Source organism: Sarcophilus harrisii, chromosome 2 (genome assembly GCF_902635505.1).
Source record: "Sarcophilus harrisii chromosome 2, mSarHar1.11, whole genome shotgun sequence".
Taxonomy (NCBI): domain Eukaryota; kingdom Metazoa; phylum Chordata; class Mammalia; order Dasyuromorphia; family Dasyuridae; genus Sarcophilus; species Sarcophilus harrisii.
Window position 1 is genome coordinate 533,354,640 of NC_045427.1, and position 17,290 is coordinate 533,371,929.

Here is a 17,290-nt window from a genome sequence, read left to right on the forward strand (position 1 = left end):
ATGTTTCCTTTTCAAATCACAATGCAATAAAAATTATATTCATTAAAAGGCCAAGGAGAGAGAAACTAAAAACCAAATAGAAATTAAATAATCTGATTCTGTAAAATTAGTGGATAAAACAACAAATCACAGAAACAATCCATAATTTCATCTAAGAAAATGACAATAATAAGACAACATACCAAAACCTATGGGATGCAGTCAAAGCAATTCTTAGAGAGATTTTTTATAATCGCTAAATTGCTACATTAATAAAATAGACAAGAAAGATATCAATGAATTGGGAATGCAACTAAAAAAGCTAGAAGAAGAAAATATTAAAAAAAAAAACCAATTAAATACCAAATTAGAAATTCTGAAATTCAAAGGAGAGATTAATAAAATTAAACTAAGAAAACTATTGAATTAATTAATTAATTAATAAAACTAAGAGTTGGTTTTATATTAAAAAAAAACAATAAAATAGGTAAACCTTTGATTAATTTGATTAGAAAAAAGGAAAGGAAAAAAAAACAAATCACCAGCATCAAAAATGAAAAATCAAAAATTGGTGGCAAACTTGCCACCAATGAAAAAGAATTAAAGCAATAATTAGGAGCTATTTGTCCCAACTGCATAGCAGGAAATCTGACAATCTAACCCAAAATGGATGAATATTTAAAAAATATAAAATTCCCAGATTAACTGAAAAGGAAATAAATTGCTTAAATAATCCCATTTTAGAAAAAGAAATTGAACAAGCCATTAATGAACTCCCTAAGAAGAAATCTCTAGCATCCATTCCTATTAAGAAAAGCACTAGAGAGCATAGGGATAAGGAAACTTTCCTTAAAATAATAAGCAGTATCTATTTAAAATGAAAAAACAAGCATTATTTGTAATGGAGAGGAGTTGGACTCATTCCCAGTAAAATCAGGGGTGAAACAAGAATGTCCATTATCACCACTAGTATTACATATTGTACCAGAAATGTTGGCTTTAGTAAGAAAAGAAACAGAAATTAAAGGAATTATATAGGTAATAAGGAAACAAAATTATCACTCTTTGCAGATGATATGATGATATATTTAGAGAATCCTAAAAAATCATCCAAAAACCTACTGGAAACAATTAACAGCTTTTTTTTCCTGTTTGAATAACTTTTTCTTTTCTTTTCTTTTCTTTTCTTTTCTTTTCTTTTCTTTTCTCTTAAAGCTTTTTATTTTCAAAACATACACATAAATAATTTTCAGCATTCACCCTTGCAACCCTTGTGTTCCAAATTATTTTCTCCCTCCATTTCCTTCATCCCCTCCTCTAGAAAGCAAGTAATCCAATATATGTTAAACACATGCAATTCTTCTATACACATTTCCACAATTATCATGCTGCACAAGAAAAATCAGATCAAAAAAGAAAAAATGAGAAAGAAAACAAAATGCATGGAAACAAACAACAAAAAAGTGAAAACACTGCATTGTGATCCACACTGAGACCCACAGTTCTCTATCTGGGTGCAGATGGCTTTCTTCATAACAAGACCATTGGTACTGGCCTGAATCACCTCGATGTTGAAAAGAGCCACATCCATCAGAATTAATCATCATATTCTCTTGCTTTTGCTATGTACAATGTTCTTCTGGTTCTATTCACTTCATTTAGCATCAGTTCATATAAGTCTCTCCGTTCATATAAGTCTCTCCAGGCTCTCTGAAATCATCTTGCTGATTGTTTCTCTAGAACAATAATAATCCATAATATTCATATACCATATCTTATCCAGCCATTCTCCTACTGATGAGCATTCACTCAGTTTCCAGTTTTTTGCCATTACAAAAAGAGCTGCTACAGACATTTGCACATGTGGGTCATCTTCCCTTTTTTATGATCTTTTTGGGATTCAGGCCTCAGTACTGGATCAAAAGGTATTCACAGCTTGATAGCCCTTTGGGTATAATTCCAATTGCTCTCCAGAATGGTTGGATCAGTTCACAACTCCACCAAAAATGTATTAGTGTCCCAGTTTTCCCACATACCCTCTAACATTTATCATTATCTTTTTTTGTCATCTTTTCCAATTTGAGAGATATGTAATGGTACCTCAGAGTTGTCTTAATTTGCATTTCTTGGATTAAGAGTGATTTAGAACATTTTTTTCATATGACTAGAAATGGTTTTAATTTTTTCATCTGAAAATTGTTCATATCTTTTGACCATTTATCAATGGAGAATAGCTTGAATTCTTATAAATTTGAGTCAATTCTTTATATATTTTAGAAACGAGGCCTTTATCAGAACCCTTGGATGTAATTTTTTCCCCCAGTTTACTGCTTCCCTCTAATCTTGTACAATTTACAATTTTAGCAAAGTTTCAGAATATAAAAAAACCCTACACAAACCATCACCATTTCTATATATTATTTACAAAGGCCATCAGCAAGAGATAGAGAAATTCCATTTTAAAATAACTATAGACAAAATAAAATTTTGGGGTATCTACCTGCCAAGACAAACCCAAGAGCTATATGAGCACAATTACAAAACACTTCTCACGCACAGTCAGATCTAAACAATGGGAAAAATATCAATTGCTCATGGGTAAGCTGAGTTAATATAATAAGAATGACAATTCTTCCTAAATTGGTCTATTTGTTCAGTGCCATACCAATCAAACTGCCCAAAAGTTATTCTATAGAGCTAGAAAAAATAACAACACAATTCATCTGGAAGAAAAAAGGTCAAGAATATTAAGGGACTTAATGAAAAAAAAAATACAAAGGATGGTGGATTAGCAGTACCACACTTAAAACTATATTGTAAAGAAGCAGTCATCAAAATAGAGTGGTAGATCAGTGAAAAAGATTAAGTACACGTAACACAATAAGCAAGGCCTATAGCAACCTAATATGTAATAAAAACCCACACAGTTTCTGGAATAAGAACTTCCCATTTGACAAAAATTTGGGGGAAAACTTGAAAATAATGTCAGAAACTGGGCATAGATCTGCAACTCACACCCCATACCAAAATAAGCTCAAAATGGGTACATGATTTGGGCATAAAGGATGATGCCACAAATGAATTAGGAGAGCTAGAGAATTTAGCTATCAGATCTTTGGAGAAGGAAGGAATTTATGACCAAAGAAGGCCTAGAGAACACTATGAAAAGCAAAATGGACAAACTTGATTACATTAAATTAAAAAGGTTTTGCACAAACAAAACCAACAGAAACAAGATTAAAAGGGAAGTACAAAACTGGGAGGAAATCTTTACAGCCTTTGTTTCTGATAAAGATCTTGTTTCTAAAATATATAAAGAATCCTTCACTACCCATTTATTCCTTAGAAGATAACTTTCTGGTTCTATCATTCTTAGGTCACCATTAACATGATCCAATCATCAATTCCATTTAGATACTTTTCAGTCTTCTAGCCCCTTGACTACTGCAATAATTTACACTGATGACTACTTTATCGATTCTTACTGTTTTCTTTTCTCAGCTTTCAAGATACAATATTCTCTTCCTGGTTTGCTTCATATAACTCTGATGGCTCATCTCTTTCCTTTGCTGGTCTCTCTTCCTGGCCCTTTAAAGTGAGTATTCAAGGGATCACATATGTTAAAAGGGACCTTAAAGATCAATTAGTACAAATCTTTTTCTTAATAAGGATCGAAAAAAGTTGGTAATAGGACTGGGATATGAACTTTAGTAGTATCTCCTAAACCAAGTCTACTGTACCACAATGCCTCTCTTTACATGGGATCCTAGATTTATAGCTGAAAAAAACTTTCAGCTACCTACTCTAGCTCTTTCAGTTTACACGAGTTAAATTACTTGTCGAAGATTACATGGACTGTATGTGGCAAAGGCAAGGATTCGAATGCAAATTCTACTCCAAACCCAGTTCTTTTGCCAACTGTACAATTTTTCTATCCTACTATCTCTCTACTGTATCCTTTGCCATTGCAATTTCATTTATTCCCATGGTTTGAAAGATTAAACATTTTCAATAGCAAAATTTTACCTTATTCCAGAGACTATGCTAGTTGTTTTGTACATATTCACAGATTACAAAATGACAGCTTCTGTCCTCAAGGAACATATGCTTTTGGGGAGGGGACAGGCAAAGTAGAGGGAGAGATACAAAATGTGTACAAGTAAATATGACACAAAATAGAAAGAGATAGAGATCTAGAAGACATCCAGATGATATGCTCTAGGAAAAACTAAGGAGACTAAAGATCACTTCAGCAGGGATGACTAGGGAAAAATTCTTGAATCAAGTGATAGTACTTGAACTATTTCTTGAAGGAATGGCAGAAGAAATATATTCAAGATATGGAGAGAGGTCTACTCAAATCCATAGTGTGAGGGTGAGGAGTTGAGATAAGATCCAAGCAGTACAGAATCTGTCTGGAAAACTATGAACAGTTCAGTTTGGTTGGGCTGAGATGTAGTGCATGAAATAAGGCTAGAAAGTTGAGAGCCAGAATTTGAAGAACATTATATTCCAAGGTAAGCCTATATTTTATTCTATAAGCAATAGAGAATTACTGAAGGCTTTTGAATAGAGAATAACTGTGTTATATTTGTGCATCAGAGAATGTCTGGCAGTTATGTAAGGAATAGATTGTCAGTGAGAGAAATGAGAGGAAGGAGATTGGTTTTGGAAGCCATTACAATAAATTGGTGGTAGAATGAGGAAAGAAAAGGTGGGCGACATTATAAATGTCAAATCAATAGAACCCAGCATCAGATTAGGTTTTCATTTCCTCACCTGGAAAATATGAGAGTTGGCTCAGATGCTATAGAAGAAGCCTTCTAGCTCTAACATTCTGTATTTGAACTGTGGGTATAGGATATGGGAAAGAGTCAAAGATGACTGAGATTTTGATCCTAGAAAGTAGGGAAGTTGAGAATTTGCAATACTCTATATTTTATTATGTGAACAATAGAGAACCACTGAAGGTTTTTGAGTAGAGGAATAACTGAGTCATATTTGTGCCCAGTCTTGGAAAGGACAAAGATGAGGATTGAGAATAGACCTTTGAATTTAGCAACTGAAAAGTCATTGCTAATTTTTAAAAGGTTTCAATAGAGTTGTCAAAGATTGACAAGCAAGTAGTGGTGAGAAGGTGCTGGCTATTCTTTCTAGAAACTTAGTGGTGAAGGAGAACAAAGAAATTCTGTTTCCAGCCTGGCTACTGGACATATCTATCTCATGTCCTGGGAGTACTTTACAATCAACATGTCTTAAAACATACTTATCATGAAAAAAATTGGATTTCCCCATATCTGCCAATAACATCATTTAAGTCTTCTGTTCAAAACCTCATTTTTATATTTGGCTCTTCCATCCTGTCACCAACCACATTCCAATTGGTTTCCAAACTCTTTCAACTCTAGAGCAGAAATATTGCTCTAATCCATTGTTTTCTTTTTATTTTCACTCCCACCACCCTAGTTCACTAACCTGAATTGCTACATTAACTTGCTACCTTGGTTCCAACTAATATCTTTTCCTCATACAGGCTGTTGCCAATGTCCTGAAGCATGGAACTGGTTGTGCTATTTCCCTACTCAAAACCCTTGAACTATTTCTTATTGCAGGCCGAATACAATGCACACTTCCTGGTTTATCAGTCGAGATCTTAGCCTTAAGGAGGGCCAGGTTTTGTCCCTTAGTGAGTGTTGACAGCTACCCAGCAAGGCCCAAACCCCTGAGTTGGGTAATTTGTTTCCAGGAGAACTTAATGTGTCAATGGGAGGCTAACAAGAGGAAGAGCAAGATGGCTCTCTTGCCCAGTTGAGTTCTTACTAGCCTGGCCCCATCTTGGGTTCTCCTGTTAACAACAGCCTCATTGGCACTGGGCATTGGATGAGTTTTTGAACCATCCTCCCTAAGGTATCCCTTATCACAGGGCTTTGTGATGCTAGGCCCAGAATACCTAGTTATGGTTCCATCGGATGTCTAATCAATCAGTCTGTAGGCTCCTTGCCTTCCCATCCTTGTCCCTCACTCCTCCTCTCCTTCTATGTTGGATTGCTTAATATCTCTTGCTCTCTAGCTGGTGGCTTCCATCTCTTTTACATACCTTTGCCCACACTCCTTCCATCTTCCAAGTTCTAGTTCAGTAGCCTTCACTGATACTCTGTCAGAAAACTTTCCTTTCTCTTTTGCACTCATTATATTCTATTCTGCTGTAGTTGTATCTTTGTTGAGTCATTTAGTATTATATATTATATATTCAAATATCCATCATACTCCCATAGGGACCCCCCTCATCTCTCTCCACACAAACAGACACACTGGACCTTGAGCTCTTTGAAATCAGACACCTTGTCTTACTTCAGCTTTATTGTCATTGTGTGGGTCACCTACCTGCCCCATTTTATTTTTATGTTTCTTTATAAGAGAGTTATTGTCGAGGTTATGTGGTGCAGTGGATAGAGTGCTGAACCTAGGGTAAGGAAAACCTGAATTCAAATCCCTTTTAGACACTGGTTATATGAGCCTGGGCTGGTCACTTAATTTCAATATGCTGGTCCTCTCAAATGTAAAATGGGAATAATGGTAGACTTACCTCCCAGATTGTTTTGAGGGTCAAATGAGATATTAGTAAAATGCCTGGTAAAGTGTCTAGAACATAAGTGCTTAATAAATGCATGGTTCCTGCCTTTTCTTCCTTCCAGTTGAAGGATGGAAGAAATTGTAAAGACCACTTAAGTAAAGATAAAAGAAAAAACTGACCCTTCCTCCAAAGTGATATGCTCAAAATATAGCTAAGTAACAGCAAAATTGAGACAAGATCCTAGATCCTGTGAGTAGGGGACCTAATCCTGTATTCTTTTCAAGAAATTCCTAATGATCCAGAAATAATGCAACAAGCCAGAAGAAAATAGAAATTACAATTGTGCCTTTTCTTAATGACAAATGCAGCTACCTTCATCAATGCATCACAATGGGTGTTAGCTCAGAGGCAAATCAAGAGCACATTCATTCTTTAACCACTGCTTGGCTTTGCTCTCATAAAGGCAGACTGCATTGGAGTCATCTGTGGTCAGTTTTGCATACTCTGTAAACTCTCAGAAAAGAAATTAATTGGATCTTATTTTATTATAAGAAGAGAAATTGCACTTGGAGCTTGTTAATCCCTTGTAAAAATTCTGTCTTCTGCTGTATTCATCCTTTTCTTACGGGAATATAACCCCTTGTATTTTTATTGGGTTAATTTATAATTTATTTTTCTCTGTAAACACCATTTTACAAGGAATTTTAAAAAAATTCTCAAAAGGGCAGTCAAACTCTTAGCAGGATTTCAGCATTCAATTTTTTTTTTTCTTGAAAACTTCTTTCGTCTTTGGTTCTCTTGGCATATAACACGGTGATTATCTAAATTTCCTGCAAGTCATGCTTTATTTTCTGGCCTTTCCAAACTGCTTTAACATCTCTTGGATAATGATTTGCAATGCTCTTCCTAGAAGGTCGGCTGTTAGCAAATTGGATAATGGAGGGACATGAATGAAAGCAGCACAGCCATTTCCATAATGCAGAGACAAATAGTAGGTATAATCGCAGACATATCTGTAACCACACAAAAATGTCATGGTAAGAATCAAACTAATCTCAATTGTCATAAAAGTCAGTTAGGAAAGAGGTTGTTTATCCGTACATCAGGCTGCAAATGAAGAGAGTTTGTGGGAAGCTCCCTTAAAAATTGTTTTCAGGAAACATAAATTTTAGTCCAAGATAGGGCTGGCAGGAAAAGGGAACCCACCCACAATAAGATGAAGTAAAGGATCTTGTGTAACAGTCTTTAAAATGTGTTTTCTATTGGCTGAGGTGGAGGGAACAGGTAGGATTTAAACCCTAAGGATACTAAGAGGGGAATAGTTATCTTATACCAAGAAAATCAAGTCTTGCTGACTTTGCTGTGTTCTATCATTTTCTAGGTTATGTGAGTTGTAGAATAACTTGAATGAAGGAATATTAAAGTAGTTTTGAGAGATCATTTCATAGAAGAGGAGTCTAAGAATCCAAGAGGTGAGTGACTTGTCCAATTCAAATGAAATGAGTTCATATCCATGGTTTAACAGTACCTTTCATTAACATGTGTTTTGTTTGTTCATTTAATTTTTCAACCAGTTTCCACTTATTTCATTTAATTTGTATAACAATTCTGTAAGATAGCCAGGACATAGAATGCTTTCTCCGTTTTATACATGAAAGATCTGAAGTGCACTGATGCTGTTCAAGATGGAAAAGTATCAGGAAACAATGGAGCTTAGAAATTTCATCCTGATTACCTAGTATTTTTAAAAATTATTTTATTAAATAGTAAAAATGAGAATGTACCAATATGAGAATTGGTATCGTTAAGGGATGTTTGGGTGCTTACTTGGTCCCTCTGGGCTTAGCTGTGACTTTCCTCCTTCTTTTTGTCCCTAAGTAATATAACTTTTTCTCTAGCTCCTTTGGGTTCTGATAACCTCTGGGACTAGGGCAGAGTCAGGGAGAGGAAGGGAGTATGTTCTTGGTTGTGTGAAGGATGGAAAGAAGGACAGGGATAGGGAGAGAAAGAGTGTGTATGCTAAAAAGAGAAGGAAAGTCTGGAGAGGGAGGGGGAGAATTGGAAGCTAGTTTTTCCTCCAAAGACCAATACAAAGCATACCTTACTATATGATGATACTAACTGTCCATTGCTCTAGATTCTTCCCTGTCCTGTACTCCCAAGCCCATAATAGGAGCCTGTGGGGTAGAAGCCATATGCTAAGTATCCTATGAAGATGAGGGTAGCTTTTCCTTAAAAAATGCTGAAACCATCATCAACACTTAGTGGCTCCAGCTGGTGACTTCATTTCCTGATGGCCAATGAACAGCTAGTTCTTCCCTTAGGTTTTTCACTGTAGGCCCTCCAAGGATAACACAAAAACCTTTCCTTTCCCTATTATAGCTAAAGAAACTTCTTTCTATTTTTTTCTTTTTCTTTCTTTCTCTCTTTTCCTCCCTCCCTCCCTCCCTCGCTCCTTCCTTCTTTCCTTCCCCCCTTCCTTCCTTCCTTCCTCCCTTCCTTCCTAGGCTTGTGAAGTTAGATTTTGGAGTGTGTAGCTCTAACTCTTGTCTTCCTCCTAATTCTTTGGGTGTGCACATGAAAAAACAAACAAAAAGGATAAATATGTTTGCTATTTGAAACAAATAAATGTAAATTAAGTAGTAATTTTTTCCAGTTCCTAGATTCAAAACAAACTTGTCTCACAGACTTAAGTGGCTTTGCCCATGGTGTCAAACAGAATACAGTGGTGGTGACAGGAGGTCCCAGGTTTTTTGACAGTTCAGTAGCATCCCACCATACCATGCTAATACTTTCTAAAGATTTGAAAACATTTTTTCTGGGCCTTAGTTTCCCTATCAGCCTGAGGGAAGAGCTATTGATTCCTTGTTCCTTTACCACCAGGAGGGTAAATCAACAACTGGAATCATTAGTTCCTTGAGTCAATTTAATCTTGAGGATAGTTTCAATACCTTTTAAGGAAAAACTTATTTAGCCTACATGGCCTTAGAATATTGCTCCTAATAGTAAGAGAGTAGCACAACTTGGTCTATAAGGTCCCTTTCTCCTTTATCAATCTAGGATTTATTTACTTAATTTTTTTCCACACCATCTTGAAGACAAGTTACAAATTATAAACAAAATAAAGGCTTTTAGGGCTCATATGTTACATGCCAACAAAATATTCACTAATCTTTTCCTTGCTTAGTCTGTCAGACGTACAATGAGAAAAATGATAAAATTAGTACAGTGGGAAAAGCACTTGGCTTTGGAGTCAGGAAAACCTAGATTCACGTCCTTTTTCTAACACTTAAGCAGTTGATCCTAAGCCCTTAGCACCTCCCCGCCCCCCCTCCCCTTTAGCTTCTTCTACCTCAAATAATTATTGTAAGACTCAAATAACCCTGTTGCCCATGTCCCCTCTGACTTCATGTTGGGGCCTGTTCTAAAGCACAACACACAGGGGTTCATTACCTACTATCTCCTTCTTAAATAAGACCTGCCCCAAGACCATTTCTAGCAGATCTATTCCATTTCCAGGACCCGGAGGCTTTTTCAGGTATAGTAAAATACCTTTACCTCTTGACCAAACTCCTATATCTCTTCCTGCTCCTTCCTGTCTACTGTGAAACAGGTCTTTTGGGGTCTCACAGGGGTGAAGCATCACCATCTATATCTATTTTAACCTAGATTAAAGCCCTATATAAAGTGTTAGGGGTTTTTTGGACCAAATTTGTGAACAGGCATTTTCTTTTTTTTTTCTACCAAAAAAATAAAGCCAAAGCAAAACAAAAATCTTAGTCTTAGATAACTGCCTGAAATCAGTTTGAGAATAAATGACTTGTATAGGGTCACACAGCCAGTAGTGTCAAAGGTGGTATTTGAATTGAGATCACTGATTCCAAGTTTGATCTGTTTCCAATGTCTGACATGGAAATGTTCATTATTATTTTTATTTTTATTATTACTGCAATATTGTAGATTCTCACTTCCATTTTTATAAACACTTTACTAAAGTGAAATATGATTGCACTGATCAGTACTAACATAGAGTTCTGAAAGTAGGAGAATGTGGTTATTTAGCTCATTTTAAAATTTTTAGATGGAATCAAGTTTTCTAAGATGATACATTTCAGAGAAGGTGCTGGATCTGTTTTGGAAGAAGGAAGGGATTTTCCTATGTCGAAGAAATTATAGGTATCCAGTTCCTATCTTATTCTTCTCTACAGAATGTAAGAAATAAATTTTTGACACATGAGTAAAGGAAAAATTCAGAACTTTCTTCACTGATTCCCTATCTGATCAGTGAATGAACTACAAAGGATTTACCTTCCCGCATCTCTGGAAACGAGAACCTGGATTTCATTGACAGAGATGTTTTTGCAAACTGTTTTCATATTGATAGTAGATTCAATCATGTCTGGGCCATCTGACAGGCAGACACCACCTTCTGGTAAAAAACCACAAATATCTGCATCTCTATAACCTCGGTTTCTTCCACACTGTTCTAGGATGATTACTTTGGAAGATGAAGCAACTCCAACATGGACAATGAACTGCTTAGGCAGTAGGAAAAGAAAAAAAAAAAAAAAGAGAGAAAGTCAATGATAGGAAATTAAAGGTCAGATGTATTTACAAAATGTTGTAAAAGTAAACTTGTAAGTGAGAGATCCAATCTCAAAGGTATAGAACACCTTAGCCATGCACACTGATGGGAAACTTCAGTTTTATTTTAAAATTCACAGGCTATATGATGGTATTTTATATTTCCCTTACCACCATGCCAACCATATACATAAAGCACGGTGACCTCACTGTGTTTTGTTGATTTTTTAACTAAATAAATAATTACTCAAATTCTGAGCTTTAATTTTAAAAGCCCTTCATATTTCAGCATTTTCTTAAATGGTAGCATGTGACTCCCTATTGGCTTGAGAATAAATCCCTTGGTATTCTATGACAGAAAAGGCTTAGCATTTCTGTGGATTCTTAAGTCTTTTTTATGAAATTTTATTGATGGAAGTTAAGTGAAATCCAATAAAATCTTGTTAAGAATTTATCTGAGTTGATTATTTCTACTCCTTGAAAAACAGATGTCACTTCTTTAAAAAGTATCTGTATATATCTGTTTTTTCCTTTAACTTTTTTTAATCAATCATTTCCTGCTCATTTTTCTTTTTTTCATATTAACTTTTCAAATAATTATATCTAGAGGTTACTAAACTCAATGAGTACAAATGAAGAAGGGACAATTCCTTAACTCACACATACAAACTAATTTCAGCTCAGTTGATGACAGCTTTTCATCTCCTGTTCCACTATTGTAAATCATCACTTGATATTTGATGAATTGTATTCTAAAAGAACTTAACTGCTAAGGGTAAGGCAAGTGATACACTTTCATTGGGTGCTGAGATCTTAGAAGAGCATAAACATATGGAAAGTATGTATTTGCTATGCTAAAAGGTCATGCTATTAGGATAGAGGAACAATCATTTTAATCTTTCTTTAAATGTGAAATTGGTTGATTATGACATTTATGAGGAACAAAATTCTGTTTTGCCTCTTATTTTAAGCTGTTATTTAGAGGAGAAAGTGGTCATTTATTACTGTGATTTCATCTGAGGGGAACGACCTCCACTGATGTAGACTAGCAAATCATCTTTAACTTTGTATTCTGAATTGTTGAAGGCATTGAAAGGATAAAAAAAAAAGTTATCATGATCATACAACTAGTCTGTGTCAGAGCCTGGAATTCAGCTAGTCCTGATTCCAAAGCCAGCTCTTTAGCTTTCTGTAAAGGGCTGAAACTTTTAAAAGGTGTGCTTGAATCAGACAACCAAGCACTTAAGGCTAACTACCTATTGGACAATAACTCTATTAGCATATGTTTGGAATTTCTCTTCTCTCAGTTAATGCTGGCTCAATGTTTGGGGTTAAGAGAATTGTAGGAAAGGATTAGGGGATGGAGTGAGAGAGCTGAGAGAACTTCACTTTGCAGCAGGACCAGGAGAAGGGAGGTTGGTGGTGAGCTTGTGTCAGTTTTGTTCATCTCCTTCACTTCTCCCTCTAAAGACCAAGGACTTTTACTTATCCTGACTCTAGCTGAGTCTTGAACTTCACAGTTTTCCTTGTAAGAGTATTTCTCCTGAACACATTAGATGTCATCTGCCTTCAAACAGATCATTATATTTTTAATATAATTGGGTTGGGACATATTTCTGTTATCTTCTCCTTTTCATTCTTTTTCTTATATAAAAATGCTCCTTAATGAATTTTTCATATCAGGGTTCCAATTTAAACTTAAAACTTATACACTAGAGGATAATTAAAATACTATTGTTTGTGGAGCTCATGGTGTTACACTGTATTATAGTAGGTTGCACTGCCTTAGGTCTTTCTGAACTTTACATGTAGTGGTCAACCTAGTATATCTCTCACGCCTACACATAGCAAATTCCACAATGTAACTAACAATCTTCCAGAAATTAAATTCATTAAGCATTTAAAGAACACTTACTATGTGCCAAGTATTATGCTAGATGCTAGAAAAACACAAAGTGGTTCCTGTTCTTAAGGAGCTTCCATTCTCCTCAAATGTTTCTGTTCTATACCAAGGTTTTAGCAGGCTGTTCCCTCATTTTATATTATGGTGGAAAATAACTGTCACAGAAAACAATAATTTACTTGAGGTTGAAGGGTTTCCCAAATTTTCGACACTTGCTCCTTTGTTTTCTTGTAAATCACAGGCAATTGCAGAATCCGAATTGCTACATCTTTGCCCAAACCCAAATTGAAGAGTTCCTGTAAGAAAAAAACAAAATAGGTGGCTGTTGAGATGTTTTGGAGATTTGCAAATGACCATTTAAAGAGTTAACTCTTCTTTAAAAAATGTAAAAGTATGGAACTGTTTCTTTTACCTCATCTTTTTTAGCATTTCTCTGAAGATTATGATGCTGAACACTCCTGTCCTTTTGGTTATTCTTACTCCTTTGGTTATTTCTTCTGCTAGACTGTCACCATCTCCAACCCCTAAGTGCAGGAATTCATCTTCCAGTTTGTCCTGAGTTCCTGTCTCTTCTCTCTTGGTGACCTCATCAATTCCCATGGGTTCACTTATCCTTATGCAGATGAGTCCCAAATCTATATATCTAATTCTAATTTCTCTCCTGAGTTTCAGGACTTCCATTGCTACTTCTAAGTCCCAGAGGCATTTCAACATCGCCATAGTTAAAGCAAAACTTTCCTCAAGCTCCACTCCTCCCTAAAGGTCTCCTTTTCCTATTGAGAATTCTACTATACTTCCAATCACTCAAGTTTATAGTCTCAGTAATTCCTGACTTTTTCCCTATTTTCCATGTCACTCCCTCCATCTAATCAATTGCCAACTCTTGTTGATTTAGCCATCATGCTATCTCTCGCATCCACCCTCTTCACTAACAATTTCCATTCTAAAACTTTCCCAAAACTGCTATTGTTGTTTAGTATATTTGTATATTTGTATAGTATATTTGACTCTTCATGACCCCATTTGGGGATTTCTAGGACAAAGATACTGTCATGGTTTGCCATTTCCTTTTCTAGCTCATTTTACAGAAGAGTAAAACTGAGGCAAATGGGATCAAATGGCTTGCCCAAACTCACATAGCTAGTAAGAATCTGAGCCTAGATCAGGAAGATGAGAACATTTTTATATATAAATAAATACATATACAAAGTAATATGGGAGGAAGAACACAACAACTGAGGGAATCAGAAAAGACCTCTGCTAAGAGATAGGTGATAGCCCTCTAGTGAAGTTTTGAAGGAAGCCAGGGATTTTTTTTTCTTAATAGCTTTTTATTTACAAAATATATGCATGGGTAATTTTTTCAGTATTGACCCTTGTAAAATCTTCTGTTCCAAATTTTCCCCTCCTTCCCCCCATAGATGTCAGGTAGTCCAATACATGTTAAATATGTTAAAATATATGCTAAATGCAATATATGTATACATATTTATACAGTTATTTTGCTACACATACACAAAAAAATCGGATCTATAAAGAAAAAAAAAAACCTGAGAAGAAAAATAAAAATGCAAGCAAACAATAATAGAAAGAATGAAAATGCTATGTTGTAATCTACACTCAGTTCCCATAGTTCTTTCTCTGGGGGTAGATGGCTCTCTTCATTATGGAATAATTGAATCATCTTATTGTTGAAGAGAGCCACATCCATTAGGATTGATCGTCATATAGTCTTCTTATTGTTGTGTACAATGGTCTCCTGGTTCTGCTCATTTCACTTAGCATCAGTTCATGTAAGTTTCTACAAGCTTCTCTGAAATCATCCTGCTGATCGTTTCTTACAGTACAATAATATTTCATAACATTCATTCACCACAATTTATTCAGCCGTTCTCCAACTGATGGGCATCCATTCATTTTCCACTTCCTTGCCTCTACAAAGAGGGCTGCCACAAACATTTTTGCACATGTGGGTCCCTTTCCTTCCTTTAAGATCTCTTTGGGATATAAGCCCAGTAGAAACACTTCTGGATCAAAGGGTATGCACAATTTAATAACTTTTTGAGGATTTGAGTTCCAAATTACTCTCCAGAATGGTTGGATCGGTTCACAGTTCCACCAACAATGTATCAGTGTCCCAGTTTTCCCACAGTTCCACCAATAATGTATCAGTGTCCCAGTTTTCCCACATCCCCTCCAACATTTATCCTTGTCTTTTCCTGTTATTTTAGCCAATCTGGTAGTATCTCAGCAATGTCTTAATTTGCATTTCTCAATAGTGATTTGGAGCACTTTTTCATATGACTAGAAATAGAGAAGCCAGGGATTCTAAAGACTTAACAAAATGAAGGCGGAATAATTATTGTTATTGATTGTGGAATGAACTAGATACCATCTCTCAGAAGGGCAAGTCTTCTCCCTATACCAGAGAACAATGCTACTTTAAATTGTTACAGTGTGTTTCAGTTGACTGTGCCTGGAATTTGAAGATCTTTGTAGTTAATAGGGACTTTTTTCATCTGAATGCCTTGGCTAATTGGGAATATTTTATTCCTAGTGAGTACACTGATAACATGTCTGTTTGTCATGGAACATGAATCATAAGAATAGAAATTCAAAGGTTAAGATCTTTGTTATCAGTGAAAAAGGAAGAGATTACAATTAGGTCCTTGATGCATTATTTTATCATAATCTCAATCTAGAGCTGGAGGGGTCTTTAGAGATCTAGTCCAATTTTCTTATTTTCCACATAAAAATGGAGTCTCAGAGATAGACACTTGCCTATGGTCACAGAGAGAGCAGTACCAGTCAGTGCCCTCACCCTGGACTCCTGAAGTGACTGTGTGTATAAGAGGGAGCTATTTTTCCTGTCCAAATCTGAGCTTCAGCTTTTTCTGGAAACTGCTGGATCTTTCATAAGAGCCCTTTGCATCTTGTACAAAATTCTGCTGAGTAATTTAGAAAGGAGATGATAAGGCCAAACTTGATTTTCTTCAGGAGGAATTGAAATGATTTCAGCCCAAGGACCAGCCTTTTTTTCCTTTTCTTTCTCATTTTGAATCATATTTTTTTTATTCATTCAATAATTCTTTCCCTAGCATCCTTAGGGTGTATAGTACTGTTACTGCATGACATGTTAGAAAAAATTCCAGGTTTCCATTATGGGGAAACAACTCTATTTGGGTTGGAATGATAGAAGGGGAAATTATTCTTCTGCTCCTATGTGGATTTAACTTTTTAAATGATCAGGTTCAGTTGGATAGATGTCTAAATTGACCTGGTCATCTTGACATTCTATTATTGTACTGTTTAGATGGCCAAGCTGGCAAGTACTTGAAAAAATATGGAGGCAGGAAGAGGGGGAGCCTGACAAAGAGAAAGAAGTAGAGAGTTATAGGCGATTTGTGAGTGCTATCCTTTTAAATGTTTCCAATGATGTGGCAGGATACACAGAAGGTTTTTTCAGCACCAATATTTAGAAGTAAAATGCATATTTTCCTTTCAGGGATATTACCAAGAACAGGTTGATCCATCCTGTGTGATATTTCTCATTAGGTAAGAATTTTAGATTCTCTCCTGGAATGATGAGATTGGTCCTTATGCTCAATTTTTCCTGTAATTTTTCTGTTCTTTTAGGGTATGTGCCTTCCATGTCACCAATGTAACTGTCCTAGAAAGAACATATAGTTGTAACTAGAATACTTATCTTGAAGCCAGGAAGAACTGAGTTCAAATTCTGATTCTGACTGTATGAAACCAGGTATGTCATTTGACTTCCCATGCTCTAGCAGTTCTCTAATGCTTTTAAGTTGCAGAGAAGGTGCTGACCTGAACTGACAAAGCAAGTTTCCTTGCCTGGGACTCCCTTTGCAAGACAATTGCAGGTATTGTTCCTATCCCTTTTTGTCCTGGGCATTCAAGACCTGATGTGGGCCCAGACTTAAAAAACAGTCTTCAAAGTTTTAACATTCAAGGGAGAGAGTTAGTTTCCCATAGTGCCTCAGATGATAACCTTTAAAAGACAGAGCTCTGCATTTGGCCTCTTAACCCCCAGGCTCTAGAATCTAAAGAACTGCCTGAAAACATGTGGGAAGATTTGTTCCTAGCACCTGCCATGTTGAGGCAGGCATAGTTTCTAAGACCTGTTGCATCCAGGTAGTTTCAGGCCATTTTCACAGAGCTACTCTATAGGCAAGGATCCCAGTACCAAATAGTACTTAACTGGGAAATCTGCCTTTGAATGCTGCTTC

The 17,290-nt window shown here is 35.9% G+C and overlaps 1 protein-coding gene across 1 annotated transcript in view; it reads right to left on the bottom strand.

Moving 5' to 3' along the window:
• Positions 1-4,530: 4,530 nt before the first annotated feature.
• Positions 4,531-17,290, bottom strand: part of PGPEP1L (pyroglutamyl-peptidase I like) — an 80,292-nt gene continuing 67,532 nt past the window's right edge. Inside the window, exons 3-5 of the mRNA XM_031955520.1 lie at positions 13,220-13,336; positions 10,862-11,088; positions 4,531-7,566 (exon numbers count right to left, since the gene is read on the bottom strand). Of these exons, the coding sequence (XP_031811380.1) occupies positions 7,398-7,566; positions 10,862-11,088; positions 13,220-13,336 (513 nt within the window). The 3' untranslated portion in view covers positions 4,531-7,397. The remainder of the gene's footprint in view (positions 7,567-10,861; positions 11,089-13,219; positions 13,337-17,290) is intronic.